Source organism: Taudactylus pleione, unplaced genomic scaffold, assembly GCF_031769625.1.
Source record: "Taudactylus pleione unplaced genomic scaffold, aTauple2 ptg000129l, whole genome shotgun sequence".
Classification (NCBI taxonomy): Eukaryota; Metazoa; Chordata; class Amphibia; order Anura; family Myobatrachidae; genus Taudactylus; species Taudactylus pleione.
The window spans coordinates 14,643,182-14,665,693 of record NW_028284531.1 but is presented as its reverse complement, the minus strand read 5'-3'; the positions used below and the strand labels follow the sequence as shown (position 1 = coordinate 14,665,693).

The 22,512-nt window shown below is 43.8% G+C and overlaps 1 protein-coding gene across 1 annotated transcript; it reads right to left on the bottom strand.

Annotated features, from left to right (window-relative positions):
* Positions 1 to 19,734: 19,734 nt before the first annotated feature.
* On the bottom strand, positions 19,735 to 21,510 carry LOC148523654 (cocaine- and amphetamine-regulated transcript protein-like). Its single transcript, XM_088473001.1, has 3 exons — positions 21,182 to 21,510; positions 20,862 to 20,939; positions 19,735 to 20,215 (listed from the first exon to the last, which is right to left on the bottom strand). The coding sequence occupies exons 1-3, from the start codon at positions 21,320 to 21,322 to the stop codon at positions 20,108 to 20,110; spliced, it is 327 nt and encodes a 108-aa protein (XP_088329127.1). The 5' UTR covers positions 21,323 to 21,510; the 3' UTR covers positions 19,735 to 20,107.
* Positions 21,511 to 22,512: the final 1,002 nt, after the last annotated feature.

Below are 22,512 nucleotides of genomic sequence, written 5' to 3'. Positions count from 1 at the left end.
CGAGTGGTGAGCATTTTGGATACTGTGGGTATCAGAAGTTGGAACCAATTATGCCAATTTGGTGTAAGGTGCAGTGGCAAACGCAGGATTTCTAGAGAGGGGTTTCCAAATGCTTGATTTTAGAGTGAGTGCGGCCAGACCATGAAGAGGACATACAGTAATTAACACTTATCCATCTTTAATACGCGTCATAGAAAGTGTATTGTGTCATAATTCCAGCATATACAGAACCAGTGATCACAGTATGCCGTTAGATGCGGCAGTAGGGCCATCCTGCCTGAGCTGAATGTTTATATTTCAGAGGTGGGCACCATTCCACAGCATGGGAGCAAGTCTGGGAGTCTGGGGGAGCAGCAGAAGACCCTAGCACTGCCCTGTACAAATATGTACATATTGGTCTCCTTATGCACTGGTTAGGGTATTATTATATTGTATTAATAATTAACCCTATTGATGGCAGTGCACGCCTAAAGCTGGCCACACTTCTAAAGATTATGGGCCAAATGTAATAGGGTGTCAGTTTTAGTAACAGTACAAACTCACACTTTCTCACACTTTTAAAAAGTGCGAGTTTGTACTGAAACTCGCAAATTCAATAGCCTGCGAACTTTTCAGCTCGAGGCTAATGCATTTGCGAGTTTAGGCGAGTTTAGGACTATGTAAACTGACACCTTTTAATGCGAGTAGCATTAAAAGGTGCGAGTTTTAGAGAAGCCATCACAGATCAGTGAGATCCGTGATGGCTTCTGTGTGTGTTTTAAAAAAAAACGTGCACCCCCTCCCCAAAAGCATAACCAGCCCCGGGCTTTATAAAGCCTGTTCTGGTTCTAAAAATACAAGGGCCAAAATGCGTAGGGGGCCCCTGTATATTAAGAACCAGCACTGGGCTTTGTTGAGCTGGTTCTGGAAAATCAGGGGATAAAACGAGTAGGGGTCCCCTGAAAATTCCAGAACCAGCACCGAACTCTTTCTAGCGGGGGGATAATGCCACAGCCAGGGAAAACCTTTTACCGGTTTCCCTGGCCAAAGCATTATCCCTGACCGCTAGTCAGTCCAGGCCGGGGATCCCTGGGGAGTTGGGTACCCCCCAATAAAGGGGTACCTCTCTCCAGGGCACCCCAGGCCTAGACTGATAGCCCGGGGCTATCCCCGGCACCCTATGGCCGTGGGTGCCGGGTTGATAGTGTTAGTGTAAAGTGTAAAAATGAAGTTTCCATATTGTCTTTAGTTGTAGAACCACAAGTACCAGCAAGCCTCCCCTGCATGCTGGTATTTGGAGAACCACAAATACCAGCATGCAGGGCATTACGGGCCCGCTGGCACTTGTAGTTCCACAACTAAAGAAATACGTAAATAAACAAATATACACAGTGAAAGTAACATTTTAATTAAACATACACTCACACTCACACATACTCACCTAGTATCCGAAATAATCCATAGGGGTACCTGAAACAGTCTGAAACAGACACTCTATTACATTGGGCGAGTTGATTGTTTTCAATGTGAAAACATCTGGATGCGAGTTTGAGATTGGGGAGTTTTAGTAACTCTGAAAAATGCGAGTTTTAGTGAACAGACACCCTATTACATTGGAGAGTTGTGAAAAATTGCGAGTTTAGCACCAAACTCGCAATTTACCAAAACAGACACCCTATTACATTTGGCCCTATCTGTCAAACCAGCCAACTAGTTGATTGGTTGGAATGAAAATCTGGTAACGTATGGGGGTAACTGATGATCAGCAATTTGCTCCTAAATGCCAGAAAACAGATGAAAATGGTCGTCAGACAAGTTTGTTAAATGTTTGATCTAAACAATTTGTTCAAACAACAGTTTTTGTCCATTTTCTGATGTTTGGGAGTAAATTGCTGATTGTCATTTGCTTTCATTCCTTACCAGATTTTCATTCCAACCAATCAACTAGTTGGCTGGTTGGATGTAAGTTGGTGTGGCCAGCTTAACACTGCATGTATTCCAGATGTCCTAGTTGGTGCACTTATTACTGGCTGACACATATTAAAAGAACCACAGGTGGTACTAATTATTTAATTTATGATACTGATAAGAACATGCAGCACTAGTAAAATTCTATTACATTACTATTTCTATTGTGGTCATGGTGTGGGCTGAGGAGGGGGGTTTCCAGGTAACTGGAGACCCCCCCTGCGTTTACCTATGAGGTGTATAATTTCCCCCCAAAAAATATTTTAAATACTGTTTCTCATGCTTCTACAGCAGTGATTCCCAACCTCGGTCCTGGACACTAAAGGTGCCCACACACATAGCGACATTTTACACGATTTGGCCGATTTCGACGAATCGTGATGACGAATCAGGTAAAAAAAAGTACAAATCGTGAGTTTATACTCGCGAGCACGATGCCGATGCGCGTCCCCGCTCGTCGTATATCGCATCTTCTGATCTGCCGTGCTGTAGGGCAGATTAGCCAACCATGAACCCGATGGACGCCGATCGTGAGGGTTTTTTTCCTCACGATGAATCGTACGATTCATCACACAATGCGGAATTTGACTGACAGAAGCCTGGACACGCCCCATCGCCATCTTGTGCAGCATCGTGTATGGAGCAAGACAGTCGCACTTTGGGAGCCTGCACACTGAAGTCTTGTTTTGTTGGATATTTGGTGAGTATTTGTACAGTTTGCAACCACACTGACCACCAATATGTGCTCCCCACTGCCCACCAATGTGTGCCCCCAGGCAATAAATGTATGACCCAGCCACCGCCCGCCGTATTGAGGCGGGCGGTGGCTGGGTCATGCATTAAGCTCCCCCACTGCCCACCAATGTGTGCCCCCAGGCAATAAATGCATGACCCAGCCACCGCCCGCCGTATTGAGGCGGGCGGTGGCTGGGTCATGCATTAAGCTCCCCCACTGCCCACCAGTGTGTGCCCCCAGGCAATAAATGCATGACCCAGCCACTGCCCGCCGTATTGAGGCAGGCGGTGGCTGGGTCATGCATTAAGCTCCCCCACTGCCCACCAATGTGTGTAATACCTCAAATAAATAAATAAACACGTTTTTTACAAAAAAAACACCATACATTACATTTAAAAACACACATTATTTAAAGCTGGGGGTCTTCTACCTTTCGGTCTCCAGCTATTTTGGAACTACAGATCCCAGGATGACCTGCCACCCACCTTTGAAACTGTTTTTAGGGCATCCTGGGATCTGTAGTTCTACCACAACGACAGGCCCAAAGGTGGAAAACCCATACTGTCAAACAAAGAAAAACATTATATTACCAAGCAATAAACACATAACATTCCTGTAAAAGAAAACATGATTAGAATACCATAACAAACCTTTAAAAACCTGTAAAAAAGAAAATATTAAAACATTAAAAATGTGAACTATAACAACATTACATTTTACAAAACTATATACACAAATATTTAAATGTCCTTTTTTTTCTTATTCATAGATAATGTCCATGGATTCAGAACGTGAATTCGTTACAGGATTCATTGAAATCCTGCACTCGAAAGACTGTCTGTGGAAGATCAGTTCTCGGAAGTACCACAATAAGTCGCAGAAGTTGGCCGCACTCGAGGAACTGTTGGTGTATACTAAAAAATACATATCTGATGCAGACCTGAAAATTGTAGGGCAAAAGATACAAAATCTCAGGACAGTATACATCAAAGAAAAAAAGAAGGTGGATGACTCCAAAAAATCAGGAGCGGCTACAGATGAAATATATACTCCTGCGCTGTGGTACTACCAAATGATGTCATTCATCAGTGAACAAGAGCCTCAAAGGGAATCAATCATCTTGATGTCTGAGCGTGAGGGAGATGAGGAGGTTGCAGAAGTCTTGGTAAGTAGTGACACAGTTTAAACCAAAATCCTTAATGTTTTTGTTGTTAAATCCCAAATGTCCAATTTAGTCAGTAGTTCACAGATAGTCCTCCTGCCATGGTACAGCACCTGGTCCATTGAAATAGGTCATGTACTCCTCCCTCACTTCTTTGGCACGTGCGGTGGATGTTGTTGTAGTTGTTGGTGCAGACACAGATGTCAAATGTTCAATGTCCTCCAGGGGTCCTACATCTTCTGGTCTAGCTGGGACTGGTCCTCGTTGAGTAGATTTTCTTCACAGAAAGTTGTGCAGCACACAGCACACCATCACGACCCAGTCTATCTTCTCCACATGTAGATTGATGGTGGTGTGGAAAATGCGGAAGTGGTTGCTCATTATTCCAAACGCATTTTCCACAATGTGCTGTGCCCGGGATAGACGGTAGTTGTATATCCTTTTCTCTCTGGTCAGGCCCCTGTGTGCAAATGGCTTCATCACATGTTCATGTAATGCAAAAGCCTCATCTGCAACGAAAACTTAATTTAGGCCGTGCTTTGTCTGGTCCAGTGAGGGCAGGTTGAGGGTTTTGTTGGCGAGTCTCTGGTAGAAAGCCGTCTTTTTGAAGGACCCACCATCTGAAGCACGCCCATTCTTGCCGACATCCAGAAACAGAAATTCGTAGTTGGCATTCACCACTGCCATGAGAACGATGCTGAAGAATCCTTTGTAGTTGTAGTAATATGATCCGGTGTTGGCAGGTGGGTTGATGCGGATGTGTTTCCCATCGATGGCTCCTCCGCAGTTAGGGAAATTCCAACGTTGTTCAAAATCTTCCGCGATGCTGGTCCACTCCTCCACGGTGTTAGGAAACTGTAAAAATAGGAAAAAAGATGTTAAAACATGACTATAATATTTTTTATATCTTTTTTCCCTATATAGACTCCCACCCAAGACCCTGATTTAACATCAACACCGGACCTCAGTCTGCTCGGTGGCGACAGTGATCCGGAGAATAGCACACAAGTGGAAAGTCAAGTTCCACCTGGACCCTCATCTTCGCAACAACCCCAAAAAAAGAAAAAAAAAGGCAGAAAGGAGAATTTTACAGAACGAGAGGACCATTTTTTACAAAACGCAGAACGGCTGCTGCAGAAAGCCCCAGATGCAATTGATGATTTCACAGCTCATGTGAACAGCACATTGAGAAATCTGGATGCAGATATCCAACAAAAATTTTTACGGTTAAACTACGACCTCTTGAGTCGCTGTATGAGCAAAAATGTCTCAAATTCGACATACATTGCAGATCCAATGCTATTTTCCCCTGCCCCAAATAGGTATGTCCGCCCCCCCCTGCCCAGTTAGATATTACTCCCCCACCAAGCACCCCAAGCACCAGCACCACCTTGTATAATGCTCTGCTGGATGCAGCAGATGAGTCGCCCCAATATACACAGATGTAAATTTTTTCTATATTGTAATATCACCAAATTTTATGAATTCCAATCGGTGCTTGCTGCATGGGATAGGGTGGTGATGACGCCATTTGAACAAGGTCACTACGCACATGGCACAAGTACACCATAGCTGGAAGCCGGGGCCACAATGTGTACTTGTGCCATGTGTGTATTGGCCTGTTCAAACTGGCGTCTGACCCACCCTATCACATACAGCCGGCTACCTATTGAGATTCATAAAATTTGGTGATAATGTTCTTTTGTAAAGTTGTAATAAAAACGTATTTTGCACACAGTTTAGTGCACACTTTCAGTTGCCTGCAGGTCAGTGCACATTGTACTAAAATAAGGCAATTTCTTGCTTTATATGTTGAGTAAAAAATGAATATAAAAATTTTTCTTTGCACAAGAAACCAATGTGTGGTGTTTTTTTTTAACTTACCTTGCAATACTGGTACTGTAGCACTTTTACAATGGCTTTGCAGGTCTCCGGAATGATGACGCCCAAGGACTGAGGTGAGATGAGTGTCCCAAACTTTAGGTCTTCCAGTGACCTTCCTGTAGCCAGGTATCTCAGGGTAGCCACCAGTCTGTCTTCAGCAGGGATTGCCCTCCGCCACCTTGTGTCCTGTCTCTTGATGTGGGGGGTCACCAGATGCAGCAATTCTTGGAAGCTGGCGTCATCCATGCGCAGGTAGTTCCGATAGTCCTCCGGGTTGTTCTCCTTGATCTCTATCAGCAGGTACATGTGAGAGCGGGTATCCCTTTGTAGCAGCCACTCCTTGGTCCAGCATGCTCTCGTCCTTCTTCGCTGGGCCCTCTTCCTAATCTCCCGGACCCCGGCTTCAGCGACCAACACTTTATACTGATAGCATCAGTACAGAATTCAGGAACAGGATAGAATGCAGGTAGGTAGCACACACTTGCAGGTAGAATAAACTTTGTATAAGGCAAGCCAAATACAAAGAGCACAGTAGCAATATACAGGATTCAGCAGGAATACACCTAGCCTCATCTAGTAGCAGAGCAGAATGTACACAGAGTTTAAAGGGTTCCTGCTGTTTATACTCCCTAGATAGCCCCTCCCATTGTTATGGCTATTTAAATTTCCCACCAATAGTCAAGAGCCTGTTTTATTTTTTTTTTCAACTCACGATTTGTTATGTCCAATCTCACGATGCGTACGATCCGATAGATCGTGAGATCGTAAGACAGATTGGGTGTCTTTTTTTCCAAATCGTGATCACGACGGCAAGGGAGCTCCCGTGAAAGTTCATGAGGAAATTGGCCATAAAATCGTATCTTGAGCACATCGGTATATGTGTGGGCACCTTAACAGTTCTTGTTTTAGTGATATCCGTGCTTGAGCACAGATAGTTAAATCAAAATGACTGAGGTACTAAGTAAGTCACCTGTGCTTAAGGGGTCTATTTACTAAGCAGTGTTAGGAGACAGAGTGAAAAATGATAAGGTGCCAGCCAATCAGCTCCCAACTCTCATTTGCAAACACAGCCTGTGAGATGGCAGTTAGGAGCTGATAGGCTGGCACCTTATCACCTCTCTGTCTACTAACACTGCTTAGTAAATAGACCCCTAAGTATGGCTATCCTTAAACCCTCGACTATTAGTGTGCCTTGAGGACGTCCTGCTCTACAGTATGTTGTCATTTTAAGAAGTCATTAGTACACAGCCATAAAGACCAATTTTCACAAATGAGTGGTTCCTTATGCAAGTTTTTGTGTGGGACTCCTCTGCACACATGGATCTGGCACACGCACAGAGTAACTGAGTCTGACATTGTCGTAGCTGTATCTTTAGTGGCAACTGCATATGTTTCTTATGCTAATGCCATGGCCGTTTTCAGATAAGCTGAGACGTCCACTTGCAGCATCTTAAGAAGCGCCTGTAGACACACCATTGGCTGCACCATCGAAACTTGCACCAGCCTTAAAGAAGGTGCAGTTTTTCCGTCTGAGTAAGGTACGAGGCACGTGAGCATCTGTGTGTCTTTGGATGCAGCTGCTTTCAGCGACACGCCCGCGCACACCCGTGTTGACTTAGCCACCCTCATTACCTCTCAGGAGCACTCACTCACGATGCATCCATTTCTGTACTGCGTCTCTGAGCGGTAACAATCGGGGTGTATGTGCTGCAGGACACATGCACAGACTTACGACATTGGCCTAATGCATGCGGCATGATAATATGGAAAATGTATTGCACATGCAGGGCTGCCATCAGAAATTATGGGGCCCGGGACTGACAAAATAGGCAGGGCCCCTCCCCTTAGGTGTGGGGGGCAGTTTTTCAGAGGTGGACGACGCTGTGGATAATGTGTGTGAACAGCGTGATGGTGAGGATGTGAGCCGTGGGAGGATAAAGGTGTGAGAGCAGGGTGAGGGTGTGAGGGCAGGGTGTGGGTGTGAGAGCAGGGTGTGGGTGTGAGAGCAAGGTGAGGGTGAGGGTGTGAGAGCAGGGTGAGGGTGTGAGAGCAGGGTGAGGGTGAGGGTGTGAGAGCAGGGTGAGGGTGTGAGTGTGAGAGCAGGGTGAGGGTGTGAGAGCAGGGTGTGGGTGTGAGAGCAAGGTGAGGGTGAGGGTGTGAGAGCAGGGTGAGGGTGTGAGTGTGAGAGCAGGGTGAGGGTGTGAGAGCAGGTTGAGGATGTGAGTGCGAGAGCAACGTGAGTGAGGGTGTGAGCCGTGGGAGGGTAAAGGTGTGAGAGCAGGGTGAGGGTGTGAGTGCAGGGTGAGAGTGTGAGCCGTGGGAGGGTAAAGGTGTGAGAGCAGGGTGAGGGTGTGAGTGTGAGAGCAGGGTGTGCGTGTGAGAGCATGGTGAGGGTGAGGGTGTGAGAGCAGGGTGAGGGTGTGAGAGCTGGAGTCTAAATTGAGCGCTTGCTCTTTGCGGTCTGTTGACGCCTCTATGTCTGAGTGAGCAAACGAAATATGCGCTTACTATTTTGTAAAGACGCCCCCTGGCCGCTCTCATCCTACGTCATCTCTATTAGATTAATCGAGTACATCGAAAGGCGTCTGCACTGCTCGCAGTGCTTGTGGTTGGATTTTCCTACCGCAATCATGCGAACAGTTCAGGCTAAGAAACAACCAAGTGACATGGCCGATGACGCTGCTTTGTTAATTATGCACACCCTTAAAACGCCCGTTTTGACCGTTTGGCACGCCTGCGTTCGGATCTCCACTCCCCGTTTTCAAGCACCTTCCCCTGTTACCACCCACAAACGCCTCATCCTGTCACTCAAATTGGCAGGCACTCGCAATTTTGTGAACACACGTTTTCCGACTGCACTGACTGGTTGGCGCATGCGCATTACGACCCATATGCATACGCAGATGTGCGAACATCGCTCGGAGCGAACGAGCGGCCGCTTACGAGCGGCTCTGAATCAGGCCTAGAGAGCGAGAGAGGCACCCGGGGGCATGCAACGGCATTTTGAATATAGCACTGGCCGCAAGCCAATCAGAGCTTGCAGACCGGCAGCCAATCAGGAGCTGCAGCTGTGGCCGCTCCTGAGTGGCTGACGATCTGCAAGCTCCGATCAGCTTGCGGCCGGCTCCAAATTGAAAATAGCGCTGGCACTTGTCCACTCCGATGCTACCCGGGCCCCCTTTCTGTCCGGGCCTGGGACTATAGTTCCAGCAGTCCCCCCCTGATGGCGGCCCTGTGCGCATGCGCTAGATCACAGCATCTGCTGTGCTTGCGCATGGTTTAAACACAATAGTTAAAACATGGCTACATGCATTGCTGCTACTATTCCATGGCTAACTTGCGATGACTATCCCTACCTGACTACTAGTAACATTTGGAAGTGTGTCCCACTTACTCTGGTGAGGGGCGGAGGGTTGGGATGGCTTTGTGCTTCAGAAGTACTCCTTGTTGATATAATAAAGAATGCTTGAATCATACAAGACCATGGTCCATTACTGAACTGTCCCATTTTCCAGGCCAGGCCCCCGTGGCTCGCAGCACACCTCCTTTAAACGTAACCATGCCCCCTTTGCGAGCCAGTGCAGACTGTCAGGGCTGATCTACAGCCCCAGTCCATCCCTGTGAACAGCCCATTTACAGTAATTGTAGGAACATGTTCACTTTGCTCCTGAGAAAAACGCTGTGACATCATCAGACTGGTTGCTTTTACCATACTGCCTCTGACAGATCACATGAGCTCGATAACAAAGAAAATTCTGCTCACATTAACAACTAATTCTGAGATAGATGTACTAAGCCTGGAGAGAGATATCGTGGAGACAGTTAAAGTGCCAACCAATCAGCTCCTGTCAGTTTTCAAACACAGCCTATAAAATGACAGTTAGGAACTATTTGGTTGGTTGCATATGTGTTAATAATTATACAACTAGTTAATCCTATCGGTAATCGCCTTACTTATGGAGGATATTATGGATATTAGTTACAGAGGATATAATGGAGATAATGGGGTATATTTACTAAAGTGAGTGTTTTTAGAAGTGGAGATGTTGCCCATAGCAACCAGTCAATCAGATTCTAGCTATTATCTTCTAGAAGGTGCTAGTTAAATGTTAAGTAGAATCTGATTGGTTGCTGTGGGCAACATCTCCACTTTTAAGAACTCTCACTTTAGTAAATATACCTCAATGAGTCTGTAATTTGAGGGTATTTGTCATGAAGAGTTCTCCTAAATATGGTGGAGCAACCACATTTTGACAGCAGTCTGAAAAATGGTCATTAGTCTCCTCTACCAAGAAGTGTAGGGCACCACAGTACACACATTGCATGTCCATAGAGTAGTATTGTGGTGAATATGTCATGTCCAATGCAAGCGGCGTATATAAGCTTACCTTGTTATATGTTTCTGACAATATTATTCTTGACTGTAAGATTTTTGAACTGCGTGCTCTGGGCGACCTGTAAGGGTTCCACCTCGTCGAAGTCCTTGCTCTAAGCATGTTTGTTGCAAACAAAGGGTGGAGAAGTGATTAATGAAATAACACAGCAGTTAGTGATTGAGGTCCCTGCACGATGACCTGATTATGTGGCTGCAAACAACTGTCACAGTTTCCAGATCTCCCAGCAGGTCACATGGGAGAGCTCTGTAACTGACAGCTTCCAGACCACACAGCAGATCACTTGTTCCAGGTGACCTAGAGCAGGTCACATGTTCCAGGGACAGTCCAGTAACAGTCACATTTTCCAGAGCACAGGGCCTGATTCATTACCACGCAGATGGCCGATTGTTGCATTCTGTGCATGCATATGCATCACAATGTGCGTGTGCGAAGGTCTCACTGCGGTCGGACTGCGATCGCAATGACTATGCAGACCCATTGCAGAGTGATTGACAGTAAGTGACCATTTGGGGCTGGTGACAGGGGTGTGGTTGGTGAAACGCAAGCATGTCAGTGCATTTCAATGCTGTTACAGGGTCGTGCATAAATTAGCCGCTGCGATGGTGTATACAGCTTGAGCTCCCACTGCGTGCAATGAGCTTAGCAGTTTTTAAGTAGGGTCAGACCTTGTGCAACTGTGCGTGAGGCAGTGATGGTCCTCGATCTTACCGCTATTTTGCTAAGTATTACGGATGTGTGTAAGGCAGGCTTGCTTACCCTCCCGATTTGGTCAGGAGCCTCCCGAATATTGGGTGCTGCTCCCGACCCCCCGGAAAGGCAGGCAAGCCTCCCTGCTACCGCCTACCCCCCCAAGACTACTAGTAAAAAACCCCGCTGCCGGGGGGCCCGATGACGCGATTCGCTCTGAATCGCGTCATCGAGGCTCCGCCCCCTGCTTTACAATGCCTTTTTTCCGGGATTGTGCAGAGGGGGCGGTGCCACGATGACGCGATCGGGCGGTCACGCCCCCAGCCCCGCCCCCAAAACGGCATCACAGTCCGGCCACGCCCCCCACAGAAGGAGGGAGCTGAATGTCGGCAAGTATGGTGTAAGGGGATGTGGGCGTCCTTATGTTAGGCTGTGATGGCATTGCGATTGCAAACATTAGCATATTTTTGCACTGGACCTGCGTGCATTACGGAGCTGCAATCGCAATAGCGATCCGTAATGAATCAGGCCCACAATGCTGAAGCATTGTAAATGGCGGGTGGGCGGAAGTTTTGCCACATAACTACGAAACAAAGCAACCAATTAAAATGCTAATATTTTTCTGCAAATCTACGGACCAAGACATTTAATTTTGTGTATGATGCTCAGACAACGGCATCATAGAAATATGTCACACATAAAAAAGTTGTCCTTCTGCTATTAATATATAGATGTAATTAAGATTACTGTACAGCCTCTGCACAAGTCACAAGCATTCTTACAGGCAATGACAGAGAACCTGGTATCATTGAAGAGTTAAAACAACCCAATAAAAATAGAGGTATAGTTTCAACAATTCTCTTACAAATTTAGTGATGGAGTCATCCAGCCAGACACCGAGTAATATGAGATAGATAACAATGAGATCACTCCTAGCCCAGTCTCTATCCTGAACATAATATGGTTTGGAAGAGCTATTTTCAAAGTAGATAAGTTTAACACTTTAAAATATATTACAATAGATAGATGTTTCTAGTATGATTACTATAATTAATGCATAGAAGTCCCTATGTAGAACAGGTCCACTCCTGTGATGTACAGTGTGATTGTGACAACCAGCAGGGGATTGCTGATCAGTAACTGAGAATGTCAGTGTGGGAACTGACATAAATGGACAGGATACTGTGATGGGATATTATACAGAGGGGGATTATGATTTATGGGCATAACAAGACAGATATAGTAACCAAGGGAAGAAGACGCAAGAGAACTGTCATATAGTCCAAAATAATTAGTCTGGAGTTGACAGTGATATAGCAAAGGGTAAAAAACAAAACATGTAACCAGCCAGATGTGGGTCAAGAAAAAGAATGAAATAATAATAATAATAATAATAATAATAATAAATATACAAACACAACAAAGGATATTAGTTGCCATGATGGGGGGGTAGGGGTGGGGGGGCTTTCCCAGTGCTCCGGTAGCTGCTGGGAGGCCCCCAACTTCCCCCAGCATAGTGTGGATGATATGCACTTCAGTGCTGTTCGGTGACACCAATCAAGGGGTAGAGTGTAAGCTCTACTAGGTCAGGGACTATGTGAACGTCCGAATATTCTCTGTAAACTGCTGCAGATTATGTCTGCGCTATATAAATAACTGGTAATAAATAAATAATTTGAAATAATGAAATAATTTTAAAATATAAAAGGTAGAGCAGCAGTTTTTAACAAAAAACAAACACAATATTAAAAGGAAAGACATGGATACACTTTTGCAGGTGTATATAAACTCCTTAGATGTGTCTATAATCCTCTGTTGTGACATGGCTATATAGGAGGAGTATGATAAGAAAATATGCGTAAAAAATGCTAGAACAAAATTACCTCCATCAGTGTTTAGGCACACATCCACTAATTACGACATTGTAATCGTGCAGTCGTTTGTCAGTCTGTGATGTGCCTACACTGGACGAGCAGTCATTCAGTGTAGGCACATCAATCATCTACAAACATGCTGAACCTGACGTTATCGTCAGGTTGTACAACATATTTGCCCGATGATAGATGTCTAAACGAGCAGCGGGAGCGCGCATCGCTGGTCGTTTTAGAATTTTTTTAACGATTTGCAAACGATTATTGTAAGATTGAACGATAACGATATCGTTATCGTTCAGTCGCTCAATTTAATCGTCTAGTGTGGGCCTTTAGGAGGACATTTACTAAAGGGCATGTTTGTTGGCAGTTTCACTGCATTAACCCCCACCAGCGGTTATGGACTCCAAACTGCCAAATTTACCGTTCAGAGTTTTGAAGTGTGACCATTTAAAAATGGCAAAACCTGCACAAAACAGTCAGAGCGATATTTGCCCAATAAGCAGATGAGAAGGCTCAACACATTAATTATGAGTGTAATTATGATGTATTTATTATTATTATTATTATTATTATTATTACTATTATTATTAATAATAATATTAATGTGGGAATTTTTGCTTATTTAATATAGAAAAGGTCCACATTAATGTTTATATTAATAGAGCAATTTTATTTAAGTTTGAATTATAAAGTGATTGCTAATAGACACCTAACAGATATATCTGCAGATGATGGTTTTTCTTATACACTGAACATCCATCATCTGTAATATGGCCGCAGATCCTGCTGGCCGGGGCCTCCGCTGCAAGTGCACGGGCAGTTGGCTGACCACCTGTACACACAACATGATGGACAGATATATCTGCATATATACTGTATCAGCCATCGGCTGTGCAACACAGCTGTCGCGATATGTTTGGGAACTACGTCGTTCACAGACACATCTCTGGTACACACTGGCCGACGGGCACAAGATATATTGGCTGATCAATGATAAGCTACAGAATATGAGATTGGAGATGTAGGCAAGGACGTTGCGAGTCCAAGGCTGAGCTACAGAATATAAGATGAGAGATGTAGGCAAGGTCTGTGCCAGTGGGGTCCCTCCCGGTGCTGACACCCGGTTTGCCGAGTGCCAACAAAAAGGGGGTGTGGCCTCACCTGCAGGTGGCTTGGCCTCGCAGGAATGGGGCTTCACCTCACAGCCGAACCCCCGTTCTTATCACTTGGGTGGTAGTGGTGGGGGGTGTCGGAGGTGTGGACTGCCCTGTGTTTAGTACTGGCTCCTTCACTGTGTCAGGAGCTGAGTGCTGCACTTAATGCTACAGTGCAGCACCCTGCACCTGTCATTGAGGGGGAGTCGGCACCTTGTTGTCACCCCTCTTTTGGTGACACCCGGGTGCTGCCCGCACCCCCCTTGTGACGCTACTGGACGGTGCAAGTCCAAAACTTAGCTACAGAATATGAGATGGGAGATATAGGCAGGAACGGTGCGAGCCCAAGAGCAAGCTACAGAGTATGAGATGGGAGATATAGGCAGGGACACTGTGAGCTCAAGGCTGAGCTACAGAATATAAGGTAGAAGATATAGGCAGAGATGGTATGAGCCCAAGGCCGGGTTACTGAATATGAGAAGGGACAATGTGAACCCAAGGCTGAGCTACATAATATGAGATGGGAGATATAGGCAGGGATGGTATGAGCCCAAGGCTGAGCTACAAAATATGAGATGAGAGATATAGGCAGGGATGGTATGAGCCCAAGAACAAGTTACAGAATATGAGATGGAACGGTGTGAGCACAAGGCCGAGCTACAGAATATGAGATGGGATAGTGTGACTCAAAGGCTGAGCTACAGAATATGAGATAGGAGATATAGGCAGGGATGGTGTGAGCACAAGGCTGAGCTACAGAATATAAGGTGAGAGATGTCAGCAGCCGACGCCGCAGTGGAATTAAAAACACTGTATGGGTGACATCATATTATTCATTCAGTGTTTTAGGAATTCCTTATTCATTGACACCCTAAGTAACCACCAAGTATGCCTAATGGCACCAACCTTCCTGGATGTAAGCTTGTGTTCACTAATGAACGCAATTGTAAAATATTAATTTCACTTTATTATTATATTCATTATTGGAAGTTGTGCATAGGTAAATTATTAATCCATGAGAGAGATGGCAGCTCTATTTCCCTAAATGGTCAATTTGTGGGAACATCAGCTGTCTGACGTCTGGTATGACCTAGGGTATTTATCATATCTTGGAGAGATGTAAAGTAGAGAAAGATAAAGGGGATGATGTATCAAGCAATGAAAAGAGTGCAGAAGGGGATCAGTGGAGAAGTTGCCCAACAGCCAATGCAAGAGGTGTGGGTATCATTTAAGCCAGTGAGACGTCTCTCCTACCCCTTTCCATTCACTTCAAATACATGGGCAATGTTATGTACACTACGTCTAGGGACCCACAGCTTGCCCTTCATGAGAAAAAAGAGTGTGAATTATCTGCTGACTTTGCAAATAAGGACAAAGTCATGACTGAGCAGGGCAGTAATCCAAAACTGGGGTTGGCACAATCAAGACTGTTGGCAGCCTGTCTCGCTCTCTCCTACCTGTTCCTGCAGATCTCACTGCCTGCTGTTATTTGTCTGGTTCTTGGAATGTTGATGCCCTATTTGGAAAAAGGGATAGGTACATTAAATATGGAAAGCCTAGCAATCATTGAACCCCATTAAATTAAATAAGGTTCCTAAGAGCAACATAGTTACTAATTGTGTCTATATTGGCTAGACTCTAGCTTTCGGCACAGTCAGTGAAGCTGGTATGCTAAGAGATATAGTGCAGGCTGTCCTGTGATCTGCTCTCAACCTTAAATAAACAGTGCATTATTTCTGAGTGGATAATGTAGCTTCTATGGAGACCTGAGGACTCCTGAAACAGTAGCCTATAGGTAGGGGTTTCCTTTTTAGAACAAAGTCTCCTAATAATTCTAATTGGCTATATCTGAAATACTGTTTCAATAAATTACTGAAATTGGGCTGTCACCCGAATAAGTCGCTTTTTTAAGGAAATCAGGCTGCTCCTATTGCTCTCTTTCACGACACAGTAATAGCTAAGTATGTTGTTGTAGATTGTCAGCTAGGTGACACTGCAGCAATGCTGGGTGTTGTGTGCATTTGTTTAGTTACAGACCTCTCCTGCCGGGACAATGACAGCTGCTGACTCTGGGGTAGTCACCACCCCTTTGCAACACCTCCATGCAGTTCTCCGTATTTGGCCACAGTCCCGACCCGCCTCTCAGTTAGGCAGCTCCACCTCTTCCTCTGCTGCTCACAGGAAGTCCCCGCTACTCCGGTGCACCTGGTGACTGGCAGTTGCTCCTCTTATTCTGATGGCCGCAGCTTTCTTAGGTAAGGTATCCAGCGTCGATCTGCCCTCTGCTTTCTGTGCCACAGGACCGTTTACCTGTCAGTCGGGCAGTCCCTTTTATAGCCTCTGTCTGGGTCCCTGGTATGCATTAGTTATTCTAACGGTAGTTGTCCAGTGTCTCTAGTACAGGTGGGACCCTCCCAAAAGTCAAGCTGGTAGAGTCCCCTCAACAACAATAGTGTCTGCCAGGTGGGAGACACCATAACTCCCAAGGGGGCCAGTCATACATATAATATAACAAGCGTTTTTATTATATAACTAATATATATACAGTTTCACAAAACACAACTCATATTGCTACAGAATTATCTTAACAATGAGGGATACTCTTAAAATCTGGGGTAAACAGCATGTGTGCATAGTTGTTTCTATGTCCACTTGATCGGGGATTTGGTTTGTTTGTTTTGCCAAGCCCCAGGATGCCTACTTGGAGAAGAGGACCAACCAGCGCCAGGGAGTTGGTAGGTGAGTAAAGTCAGTGAGTGAGTTACTGAATGTGTAATAAAGTGTTATAACCTCTGGTGTCTATGTCCTGTGTATTTCTTAAATATTTTCTTCACAGTGGGGGTACAGGTGCCAGCAGCATGCTGGCACTTGTAGTTCTGCAAGTGCTGTAGGGCAGGCTTTCTGGGACTTGTAGTCCCATTGTGAAGAACAATATTAGTACTATATTAACCCACCGCCACCAGTGGTGCAGGGAAAGAGCCCTGGGCTTTGAGACTAGTGCTGGTTGATCCTTGGGAGGAGGGACCCCATTTTGAGGGTTGATCCTTGGGAGGAGGGTCCCCACTTTCCGAGAATTGGCAGCCCTGGGATGACCAGTTTGGGGCTAGAGAATTCTTTGGCAGGAAGACCCTACACTGTCTGTTCCCCTGCTGTGCCACTACCACCCCGGCTGTTTCAGCCCTGTGCTGAATATAGGAAAATAGGGGGAACTCCACATTGGTTTTCACCCCGATTTTTCTGTACCAGAATAGGCTCAGAGGTCCAGGGCTGGTTATGCTTTTAGGGGGGACCCCACACTATTTTCTTTTTAATTTTTAACCCTTTATGAAAACCTATAGTACAGAGGCACTGCACTTACTGATCTGTGCAGTGTTTCTGCTGAACACAATGCTGATAAGGTAGTCTATTTAAAACTTCTATTAAAAACTTCTGTTTTGACCAGAGGTTGCTACATATATAATCGTGTTTGCAAACATGATTTGTAGTAAATCCTTGTGTTGTATTCCTGTCAATGGAAAGTATTTGCGAGTTGGTTCGATGGCAGGAGTTGGGTATGCGGGTTAGGAAATCACTATGTCAAAAGTGACAATGTCATTCCCAGAATGAAGGCACTGGTATGTTGAGTAGGTAAACATGCTACCTACAGCAGGGACGTGCAGAGCCTCCCCTGTCTTACTCCCTCCCCTATCATACTCCCTGTCATGCTCCATAGTTAAGATATAAAAACATTGCGGTCTATTTACTAAACCTTTGAAGGAGATAAAGTATCAACCAACCAGTTCCTAACTGTCATTTTTCAAACACAGCCTGTAACATGACAGGAGCTGATTGGCTGGTACTTTATCTCCATCCATGGCTTAGTATATTGACCCCTGTGATTTTATACATGTGTGTCTCCCCAGCCATTGACGTCACTGCATGTCACTGACCTACAGCCTTTTAACCAGATGGACATTATATCTGTAAAGATGCTGGAAAAGCAGCACTTTTAAAGGGGTTGAGTACGGGATGCTGGCGCTCGGGATACAGGCGGACAGAATCCCGACACCGGCATCCCGATAGGGTTAGGATACCAACCCTATCCTAACCCTCCCCCTCTCCCTAACCCTCCCTCCCTGCTGCCTAACCTACCACTCAGTGCCTAAACCTATAATCCCCCCCCACAACCTAAACCTATCCCTCCCCCCTTAGTGCCTAAACCTAACCCTCCCCCTAGTGCTTAACCCTAACCCTCCCCCTAACCCCAGTACTTACCGTTGGGTTGCCGGCGCCAGGACTCTGACAGGTGTTGGGACTCCGGCGCCGGCATTCTAAGTGCCAGCATCCTGACTGTCGGTGTTATGACCACATCCCTTTTTAAAGTTGTATTGTCGATACAGCTAACATGCTGCAAGTAGCATGTTAACCTACTCGACATTCCTGCGCCTGCATTCCAGGATCAACATCTATTGAGTAAACATAGAACCCCAATAATATTTAGGAAGATGCCTGTTTTCCAACATAGGGACATCCCAACATGTTATTATTCCTGTAGCTTCAGCCGGCTGCCGAGCATTTACTCTGTGTCCAGTGCAGATGGTGTAAAAGACTTTTACTGCAATAAATGCCACAACATCTGTATATGGAAGATGAGTTCTCACTCATGTTTTCTATTTATTGTCAGGTTGCTATGTGCACTTTTTAAAAAAAAAAAAGAAAATGTTAATTCTATTTATTTTTTCAATCTCCCATGGCAGATCTTCTGCTGTAGGCTGCAAAGTCCATTGAACAGGATAGTATTACCTCTCTATTACATATGTACAATACAGTACATATTTAGCTATCTGCTACACTGTTCTGCATAATATGTTGGTACATTATAATGTAAATATATTGCTAATAATGATATGTAAGGAAACAGTATCGTACAAAACTAGCATTTCCAAATTGGTAAGTGTACTTGGGTATTATTAGATGCACATGACAAACTTAAGCTGCATACACACGTAAAGATTTTCTGTCCAACCATCCAACTAGTTGATTGGTTGGAATGAAAATCTGGTAAGGTATGAAAGCAAATGACAATCAGCAATTTGTTCCCAAATGGCCGGAAAATGGACCAAAACTGTTGTTTGAACAAATTTTTTAGATGAAACATTTAACAAACTTGTCTAACGACCATTTTCATCTGTTTTCTGGCATTTAGGAGCAAATTGCTGATCATCAGTTACTCCCATACGTTACCAGATTTTCATTCCAACCAATCGACTAGTTGGATGGTTGGACAGAAAATCTTTACGTGTATATGCAGCATAAGCCTCACACAGGTCACCTAATGTTATAAAAAACACAATATAAAAAAAAAAATAAAGTGACTAAAGGTCACAGAAATAAGTCTTTAATATATGCAAATTTTCCAATATAAATAAACTGCATTTTCATTAAATAGTAATAATAATTAGTCACAAACTGCTAAAAATCGGCTTTTACATTGATTCACTTATGTTTAGAGATTTCCCTTAGAACTAGCATAAAAAAACATTGGTCTGCACTATAAACTTTGTTTATTATTAATTAAGATGTGACAATACCATTGACTATTAGCTACAGATGTTACATACAGGGCGTATGCAGTAGTACTGTAACCTCTAAGCTGTGAGAGCCGGAAATGACAGTGTTAAGCTCTGAGCTTGGTAGGAAAAGATGTTGTAGGAGGGTGCAAGAACCATCCGATTTTCTCTGCAGTCAGTAATTGTTCAGTTCTCATTAGATTAAGCTTTGAACTATTTCAGTGCCATTTCCCTCACCTTTCAGGGTACATTGCAGTGTGGCTACAATCTTAGAAATATAACAATAACCAAAATTTTTTCTAATGCATTACAAGACATTCTAAGAAAGTGAAAGCAAACAGGTTTTAAAGTATATTTTATTTTTAATGTTTATGAAAGGGCATACATCAGTACGTCAACATAAGAAGTGAAGTGTAATATCTCAAATTAACAACCAAGTAACTTCCACAACCTAGAACTGAAATAAATAATACCAAACATAAAGGACACACATATTGATAAATCAGGTTAGTGGCAAAAATAGTTAAATGTGATCAACTTAGCTTCTTTGGATTCTCTTGTAATGCTTAGGACAAGCAGATCTCTGATGTACGTATATGAGCTTGCTTTGCATTAAAGAGGAATGTTTCATATAGGCAAGCAATGAAGATACTGATCTGTTGACCAAGGTTACTATGTGGTCTAGAATTGAGGGACTGCAAATGATGCTTATTCTCTTCATATGCACTTCAACAGGAAAGAGTTGCAGGATGAGCCGCGGGAGCAGTCACACAGCTTGCCAATTCTGGGACCTTGCTTCACTGCACATCTCTGTCCAATGTCACACTGAGCAGAGGGATAAAGATACAACATAAAGGCTACTTGATTATGCTCACCAACAGTGATCTCCAAATGTGACCCCATAGATCATGCAAATGTATTATGCCTACACGCCTTCAGCTATAGCATACCAGCCCCAGCAATGCTACTATAAAAGTGCAAGTTCTATTCATTTTTGCATCCCTTCCACCAAGTCCTTATTTTTTTAGCAGCTTATCCTCTCAAACAATTTTCTAAAGCACATTTAGACTATGATTTGAATGTTTGGTATTTTTTATTAAAAATTCTTTGAAATTTCAGATTTTGCATGTGTTCCACAATATAGTATTACAACTGCAATAATATAATGTTAAAGGAAGACAACTTGGGGCAATGTTGTGAAACTGGTAATGCTAGCATGCTAAGGCTTTAATTTGTAGGTCTGCAACAATTTAAGCCTGGCAGACGCCGGCAGAAAGCAGAGAATTAAAGCAAACTTCATTATGTACTAGCTTAATACATGCTTCATATTGCATATGTCATTTTTACATGAAAGACTAATACTATTACATGTATTACTATATTTACATTAGGCTAAAAACAATGTACAGATGACAGTCAAAATCAAACTAATTCTGAATTAAATAAATTAATAAATGTTTATGATTCTCACCAGTGGAATCTGGGCTCTCTTCTGATATGTGGGGTACCTGTCCTGAAATTTTCCCAGGAGTTCCTCCATGGCCTCCACCTGACAGAACACATAGTACAAAGCAAATATAAGCCTAATTAAATATTTATTAAAACTAAATGTCATAGGGGACCAAATGAATTCCACTACAGTATGCCAATTAGAATGGTTTTCTTCTATAGGACACAAAAAATACAGAAAATAGCTTAATATGCCTTTTCAAGTAAACAGACTACATGGAGATTAGTTATCAATACGGCTACTAAAAAATAACAGGTATTACAAAAAAAAAAAAGACAGACCAATTCCTTCTCTGAGGATGAAGGGATTTTCTTGACATCGAAATCTTCTGAAGACAATTCCCGGGAAGACTGTCCATGGCAGAGGCAGGAGATGAGGACACTTGCACAGAAGAGCCTGAGGAGAAATGAGCTGCTGTTCATGGTGCTGAAAGTCCCAGCAAGATGCTCTGTCCCTGGTCTGTCCCTGCTCTTTGGAGCTGCTGGGTGATTACTCCAGTGCCCAGGACATGTTGCTTTTAAATCCCCTTGCCCCTCCTGCTCTGTGATCTCAGAACAATAGTATGATTCGTTGTTTAACCACTGCTATATTCTAGCCCTCCAATGGGGCTCCCAGCAAGCCAGCCATATATATTCCTATGCTGTACACTAGGGATGCACACAGCTCCTACACGGCATGATGAGTTATCACAGTCATTCAGTAGCAGTAACACATTACAAGTCAATAAAAAACTCTGGATACTCTGGGAATCTTCTACAGAGCTCTCACCATGCAGATTGCTGCAACAGACACATGTAAAGACAGCTGTCGATGTAGCTGACTCTATAAAAAGCCCTATAAGCAAAATAAAACTTGTGTGACTTGGCATACATATTTCATTACATAACTTTCTTGTGGTTAACAAGCAAAATACTGACTTCATTATGCTGTGTGTTATTGCTGCATTGACCCTATTACATTTGTATGTACATGTTATAGTTAGCCAGGGGCTTTCTACTTGTTCTTACAATTCCCATCATAACATATGTAGCAGAGCTCATCAACTCATTGCTCCATCCTGTGGACTAATAATGGTCATTATCCCAAAAGACAGTTCATTTACATACCTAACTGTAAATAAAAATTAATTAAAATGTTTTGAAGTTATTATGTTGTATGTTTGTCTCATCCTGTCACTGCCAATAACAGCAGACAGAGATGTATAGATCTCCCCCCACCGTCACCCTGGAGTATTAAACCGAGTTTGTGCCACCTCACAGCAGCACCATCTGATAAATACATACTGTAAAATAAAGCTTGGAGCTCATCTACACATGGCAGGATGCCAACAGAGACTGGGGGCTTATTAGTGCTGTTGTCACTTATGTGGCCAGGAAGGGGTGGGGGTGGGGGGGTATTACAGTATTCTATGGTATATTTTGTTTTACAGCCAAGGCATAAACAAAATAAACATATGAAGTGATCAGTTATAGTGATCTCTACTACAATGAAACATTATAGAATTAGATTAAGATGAATATATACTGTAGTTATTGGTTAAAAAAGAAGTAAAAGGGTATTTATTATTACATTAGTCATTATGGGTATGGTTTAATATGGTGTAGTTATGCTT